General features: G+C 37.8%; 1 protein-coding gene across 1 annotated transcript in view; it reads left to right on the forward strand.

The window, feature by feature from the left end:
- The window catches only part of znf326 (zinc finger protein 326), a 49,502-nt gene extending 41,951 nt beyond the window's left edge, over window positions 1–7,551 (forward strand). The window contains exons 11-13 of the mRNA XM_043698758.1: window positions 3,620–3,750; window positions 4,373–4,468; window positions 6,734–7,551. Coding sequence (XP_043554693.1) covers window positions 3,620–3,750; window positions 4,373–4,468; window positions 6,734–6,874 — 368 coding nt within the window. The 3' untranslated portion in view covers window positions 6,875–7,551. The remainder of the gene's footprint in view (window positions 1–3,619; window positions 3,751–4,372; window positions 4,469–6,733) is intronic.
- The last annotated feature ends 243 nt before the right edge of the window (window positions 7,552–7,794 follow it).

The following is a 7,794-nucleotide window of genomic DNA, read 5'->3' on the forward strand; positions in this document are numbered from 1 at the left end:
AAGATCGTATGAGGAAAGGCTGATGCACTTGGGGTTGTTTTCATTGGAGAAAAGAAGGTTTAGGGGTGACTTGATAGAGGTGTATAAGATGATTAGGGGTTTAGATAGGGTCGACAGTGAGAATCTTTTTCCACGTATGGAGTCAGCTATTACAAGGGGGCATAGCTTTAAATTAAGGGGGGGTAGGTATAGGACAGATGTTAGGGGTAGGTTCTTTACTCAGCGAGTTGAGTTCATGGAATGCCCTTCCAGTAGCAGTGGTGCACTCTCCCTCATTATGGGCATTTAAGCGGGCATTGGATAGGCATATGGAGGATAGTGGGCTAGTATAGGTTAGGTGGGCTTGGATTGGCGCAACATCGAGGGCCAAAGGGCCTGTACTGCGCTGTATTCTTCTATGTTCTAAATTGCTGTCTACTAGCTATTATAGACCACCATATAATTATACCACATGCTCATTATTGCGATGTTTTGTATTTAATGAAAAGGCTGTAGTATACACAGTAGTTCTCAATCTATTATTTCCCTTTCAAAATATTTATTAAAAATTGAGTAAATAATGAATATTCTGATAATTAAAGTTTTATTGGTAATTTACATGTCGAAAGAGATTCTTTGAAGTCAGGCTGGTGTAATATAAAACGAATGGCTGCACAGTATCCTTACGCAATGAGTAATGGCAGATTTGGATACATGAGTTTGTGTAACGTCATCTAAGATTTTAATTTTAAAAATGTAGTGAATAGTTCGGCCTTCATTCAGATCTTAATGGGAAACTACCGGTCACTTTCTTTCTGTTAGAAATTCGGAATAATCACCTAACCAAGTCCATAATTTGTCTTCAGTTTCATGAATTTTACTATTAGCTAATGCCCTTTATATGAAACCTTACGCAAATCCTTCTAGAAACCCATTTTCATAATAAAGTATGTATATGGTGGTACTTCATGATGATCATTAATTTCTTTACAATTACATTTGTATCCAATATTCATTGACTAGTGGATAAGGTACATAGAAAATGCAAGCAACTGTGGGCCACTTGGCCCATCAAACTAGTTCCATATTCAACTTGAGCATGGCTGATGTCTTTCAATGTCATACACTTGTTCTCTGTTTATGCTCTTAGACACTTCTAGCCTCTAGAAATCTATTTATGAATATATTCAGTGTCTTGGCTTGCATTCAGACCTGTCTGTATTTTGTGTGTTTCAGTGAGATCCCCACTCATCCCCTCTAAACTCCATTAAATACAGTCAACCCAAAATCTCCTCTCTCAACACACCTGTCACCCCAGGATTCAGTCTAGAGGGCATTTGCTGTCATCCCTGTATGACAAATATATTTTTTCTTAGGTCAGGAGACCCAATCTGCATACAAAATTACAGGTGTAGTCACACTATATGGGACTGAATAACAGTCATGTGAAAAGCAGGCCATTCAACCCATCAAGTCCACAGAGACTCTCTGAAGAGCATCCCATCCAGGCCAACTCCATTTCTGTAACCCTGCATTTGCCATGGCCAATCTCTTTGGGCACGATTTGGAGATGCCAGTGTTGGACTGGGGTGTACAAAGTTAAAAAAACCATAACATCAGGTTATAGTCCAACAGGTGTATTTGGAAGCAGTAGCTTTCGGAGCGCTGAAGCTGTAGTAGGTTTCTATATATAGTTGCCTGTGGCTGGAATTGAACCTGGGTTCCTGACACTCTGAATAGCAATGCTAACTATTGCTGTCGCAAGCACTAATCCCTTTGATATCCCATTTATCATCTCCTTTCACTCTGCAAATGACTCATTTATTCCAGCTGTTTCTTGTCTGCTAATTAATTCTCAAACCATCCCAGTATGTTATCACCAATATTTTGTGCTTTGGTTTTGCAAACTTCTTTTTTGGAACGTTATCAGAAACTGGTTCTCTCATCTGTTCTACTAGACACATTCTCAAAAAGCTGCAGTAGGCTTATCAAGTACAATTGCTGCATAACTAAACTTTTTGTAATCTCATTGATATTTTCAGTGTCTTGTTCGAACATCCGTACAGGTTCCACCATTTTCCCGTTTATAGTCTAACTGGTGTGTAATTCCCTGTTTACTGCCTCCGTTTTTAAATAGGAGGTTTGCATTTGCTGTCTTTCATCTGAAACTGGTCTGGAATTCACCAAATTTTGGACAATGATAACCAACATGTCCACTAAGTTCATGGTCATCTTATTTCGTACCCTGGAATGTGTATTATCAGGATTTATCAGCTTTCATCCCATTAATTTCCCAGCTTTTCATTCTTACTAATATTAATATATTTCAGTTTCTACTTCCCAATAGACCTTGCATTCTCCTTTTTATTCCTTGTAATAAATGAACAAGTGCATTGCACCCAGTTTTCATGAGATTATTTAGCTTATTTATGCTGTACCAGGTCAGTTTTGCATGATTCAATTTTCAAATGTGCACAATAGCAGAACAATATACTTTCCCTAGCATTCCTGGAAATAGCTTCTGTGAAGACAGAACTAAAATAGTTTAATTGCTCTGCCATTTACTCATCTCTTTTTATCACATTTCCCATTTCAGACTGCAGAGAGCCTGCATTTGTCTGGGTTAACATTTTCACATACATATAGAAGCTCTTAGTGTACTTTTATGTTCCTTGCAAATTTGCTCTTGTATTCCTTTTATTCGTCCGTCCTCATTTAATCTCTTGGTTCTTCTTTGAATTATAAACCTCAGACTTGCTACTTGTTCTAGAAATTGTGTATGATGACTCTTTGGATATAACTCTATCCTTGATTTCTTTTGGTAGCCATGGTTGGGTAACTTCTGATACATTCCTTTTGGATAACTAAATATGTAACTGTTGCAGTACATGCTTCTGTTATTTAAATTTCAGTCACTACCTGTCCACTATTATTGTGTGTCGCAGTCAATTCACCACTCATATCTTCATAGTTTCCTTTGTTCAAATTTAGTTTTGGTTTGTATTATTTTGCTTTCTATCCTGATGAAAAATTCTAACATATGGTTACTTAGACCTAAAAGACCTCCTGCAGCAAGGTTATTGATTAACCCCTTTTTGCTGTACCAAGCCACATTTAGAATAGCCTGTTCCCTAGGTTTTTCAAAAGTCTAGTCAAAACAAAATCTTGTGTATGCTCCAGGAATTAGTTGCACGTTATTGTTAATGTGTTTTGCCCTGTTGTGTGCACATTAAATGCACAAGGATGTTTATGTAATATAAAACTATATATATGCCATCAAATGAAATGCTGAAGGATAATGCAATATTTACTCGGGATATTGATATTTATAGTAGCAATGAAGTCAGACTTGCTTCAGAAGTGGTTTTTCAGTCTGCATATGCAGTGTTTTATCATGAATTTTGCACATTTGAAAGTTCCATTGTGCAAAACTGAACTGGTTAATCAAAAGTTAAATGACATGAGAGCTTGGGTGTAATACATTCATCCATTTATGAATTATAAATAGGAAAAAGTTTAGCACAGTTTTATGTCTTTGGGCTGAATTCGTCAAATGAAAATGAATCTCAATAGGAATCATTTACAAGTATCTTTTTTTTTAAAATAAGTCTAAAGAAAATGCATTTCTTTTGGTTTATAGGAGTTGCTCCAGATGACCAAATGAAGAAGGTTGAAGCTGTTCAGTGTGCAGTATGCAATACCTATATTCCTTTCCTATTTCATTCTGTACAACAGCATTTGAAGTCCAATGAACATACCAACAGCAAGAAGGTATGTTATTTATTCTGAAAGCTCCTACAGATAAGTATTTGACCCATCCATTGTTAAGTTTAGAGTCTGTAAAAACATCTCAAGAATTTTTAAAACTGAGTGAAATTGCACATTGGATTAATGTACAAATAGAATTTATTTTGTGGTCTATATTCTAGTTTTGAACTAACCAATAGCCAGTTACACTTGTCTTTAGTATTTAAAATGTCTCAGTAAGCAAGGAGATGTGCCAGTTGCAAAGCTGAATCAAGAGGGTGAATGGAAAAGCAGAGTATGGGCTTAGCTGGAGAGTTAGAGTTGTCACATGGTTTTGGGGGTTCTGATAAGCAATGGAAAGAATTGTGAATGAGACGATTTAGAAAGTAATACATTGCAATGCAAGAAGTCAATAATATTTGCAGAGATTGATGTGACCAACAATAGGCCTTACTTTGGTGTCAGAAATTGATATAAAGGAAGCTGGTATCATTTAAACAGTGAATCCAAAAGTGCTTTAAGAGTATAAAAGCTTCTTGTTCTTAATAGGCTTTGTTTATGCAAGGATCATTTAAGCTTTGTGATGGTAAACTTACTTGTACCATTGAACATGTTTTTGTCTTTCGTGTTGCTGCTCACTTTCCAGAATTACCATGACCAAGTCAGAAGGGAAAGTCTCCTCACAGCCAGCAGCATGCTGAACAACCCAACTGTGAAAGCTAAATTTGACATGTTCTTGAAGGTAAGGTTGAATAATGCAAGTAGGAAGATCAGTGGATTTGAATAATGGTTTGTAGGAAAGGAAGTGATATTTACAGGACACCTTGCAGTCTAAGGAGGCAGCATGGTGTTGTGAAAAAAGTGGTTTAAAAAGTGTTACAGTAGGACTTGGACATAAGAATGCTCTTCTGTGGTTCTTATAAACCTTCTGTTGTGTAATTGGTGACTTCTGTAGGGAAAATGGACTCCCCATTTGTTAGCCAGGTTTCTGCTAAAGTCTCAATAGACCGGCTAAAAGCAGACAATCAAAGCTTTTTATCTAGGGTAGACAGGTAGAGGCTGGAAAAATACAGGAAGCCAGGCAGCATCAGGAGGTGGAGAAATCAACATTTTGGGTGTAACCCTTCTTTAGGACTGGGGGTGGGTCAGGAGGGGGAGAAGTCAATGTTTTGGATGTAACCCTTCTACAGTACTGGGGGTGGCTTTTCACTATTGCCTCACAGCCCCAGGGACCTGGGTTCGATTCCACCCTCTGGCAACTGTCTGTGTGAAGTTTGCACATTCTCCCTGTGTCTGCTTGGGTTTCCTTTGGGTGCTCCGGTTACCTCCACAGCCCAAAGATGTGCAGATTAGGGTGGATTGGCCAAGCTAAATTACCCATAGTGTTCGGGGATATGTAGGTTGGGTGCATTCGTTAGGTGTAAATGTGGAGTGATAGGGTAGGGGGAATGAGCCTGGGTGGTTACTCTTCAGAGGGTTGGTGGGGTCAAATGGCCTGTTTCCACACTATAGGGATTCCTTGATTAAACCTTTCAGGGCAAATCACAAAAATGTCAATTCAAGTGGAAAATTAGCATTCATACGGCATGAGAGGAGATTGCTGATCAATTGGCAAGTGGACTCTTAGAGGCATTGCCCTGGAGAATACTCAATTAATGCTGATTTACATTTTCATTTAAATTTTAAACTAGACAGATTGACTCTGATTAGTCAGGCCGTTGCCCTGAGGAATGAACCAGTGAATGACTGTTGAGTTGAAACAGGCACAGTGGATTTCCCTGTTGTTTCTGTCTGAAACAGTAGAGCCCTGTATATTCATATATGTAGCTTCCAACATGCACAAGTGTGCGAGCCCAACTGACTATTCTGAATTGGTTGTTAGTAAAAGTTTTCTTACAATCAAAATTATGCAATAATTGTCCCATTGTAGAATCACATCTAATGTTGGATGCTTGATTTTTGCTAGCACAGTTTGATTAGATAAGGCTACTACCTTGCTTGTTGTGAACAGCTGAATGATGATAACATCCATCGGTGTTTGGGATGTCTGGTCTATGTACCTGGTATCTCATGGCACTGTATTTCACGTACAATATTCATTTGTGTGGTAGGTAGAATGCTTTGTTGACTTGACCGCAGCATCCTGTTAGTGGTCAATGCCACTGGTACTCCTATGGCATAGTAGCAGTTTGAAACAGCTACCCCCATCTGTTACTTAAACTTCAGAGGTACCTTACTTTTCCAGGGTAATGAGGTAGACAAAACATTTCTCAGGACCTATATGACCATACAGTCTTTCACGAATAGACAGCAAGGAATGATCTGATTAAAATTATCATTATTTTGCAGGTTGAGAACTTGGTCAGGGTGTCCTTTACTACTGTCTTCGCACAAGCCTTTAGTGGCCAGTATACAGTTTGGGATTCCTACAGTTCCACATGCAATGAGATTGGTTTTATCAGCAATCTCATAATAGAGCCCCAAGTCATGCAGGCTTGATATTGGATAGCATCAAAGCTATCCTGTGCACTCATGGTTACCCTGATCCAACCAGCCTGGATGTGCAAAACCTCTGAATAGTGTCATCTAATAGGAAACATTCTGTGTCCAGTCTGTATAAAAACCTTTTTGACTTTTTAAGATGTCTATTGGGCCACCCATCAACCATTTTTCAAGAGAAGACTGACTCGGCCTATTAACCTTTTCCTGATACCCATAGCCACTATTACCATCCTTGTAAATTTTCTCTGTATTGCCTCTATTTTATAATATGGTGACTAGAATGACCTGTAGTACTAATAGTGTGAAGTGTAGTGTAACCAAGGTCCATACAGTTTAACATAACCTCCCTGCTATTCAATTCTGTTCCTCTGGTTTGCTTTTCTGTGATGCAATTTTGAGTGATTGTTGCATTTATTCTGCGAGGTCTAATTTGTTCCCCAGCATAAAATAATTTTATAAGCAAATAATTTGTGTATTCATCATTGGATTTCTTGCTTGCGTACAGGGTGAAAACCCGTTTGAAAATCCTCAGGAACAACAGCAGCAGCAGCAGCAACAAGATCTGCAAGAGCAACCAATAGAGGAAGCATCAGAACAAGAAGAGTTGAAAATAGAGGAAGGAGCAAGTGAACCAGTTGATCAATAGCATCTCCAAAGTGGGCATGGAATAGTTCGATCAATTCTGAATCTGTAAAAACAAAAATACAGCAGTAATGAATAAGATATATTTACTTTGCGTTTATCTTAAAGCACTGTTGTGGTGGCTTAATATTCCTTGGCTGATTGTAACAAAAATGCTTTTCTCAACCTGTGTAGTAGCGTTTTTGTTAACAAGATAGTGATAGCTGTCCTTGAATAACCATGTAGTAATGCAGACAATATATAAACTACTGTAAGTACTAAACAAATCTTAAGACTAAGTAATGAATGACTTGGTCAAAAAGAAACAGTTGTAATAGAGGCAGAATGTGTTCACTGGGGCTTTGAGTTCTAGAATCCTGAACAATCTCCATTTTTTTTAAGAAAGCTTTTTATGTATCTTAATATGTATGCTGTTTAGAACTTTGTAGTGTTCGATAACTCAGTGCTTATTGGTAGCATTGTTCGGAAAGGTAACTACTGTCATTTTTCTCAGACATTTATAATGTTGGAAATAATTAGAAAACAGTTGTGACTAGTTTGATACGCAAATACTAGTTTGTGTTGAAAAGTTTTGCTTGGTTATCTGTATTGTAAAGTCAAAGTCTGACTTCATCTTTTCATTGTTATCCTATGTATATCTTTGTATGCTACTAATAGCAATAAAAAGTTTTAGATCTGTAATTTGCTGACAATGTGCTGCGTTAAATATTTGACAGTTGCATGAGCAGTTACCCTATTATGCAAAATTGGAGAGATTGTTGGTGTGACGTGCAAAGCCTGAGCAGTCTTCAAGTATAAATTGATCAGGGAGAGTCTCGTGCCTTATGCAACAGTGGGTAGTGGAGTCTTAAAGGATTTAGCAATAACAGTTTCTTCAAACAGCTAATGAGGTACATTGCAAGGGAATATATGTTAACTCTACAT

This window comes from Chiloscyllium plagiosum, chromosome 11 (genome assembly GCF_004010195.1).
Source record: "Chiloscyllium plagiosum isolate BGI_BamShark_2017 chromosome 11, ASM401019v2, whole genome shotgun sequence".
Taxonomy (NCBI): domain Eukaryota; kingdom Metazoa; phylum Chordata; class Chondrichthyes; order Orectolobiformes; family Hemiscylliidae; genus Chiloscyllium; species Chiloscyllium plagiosum.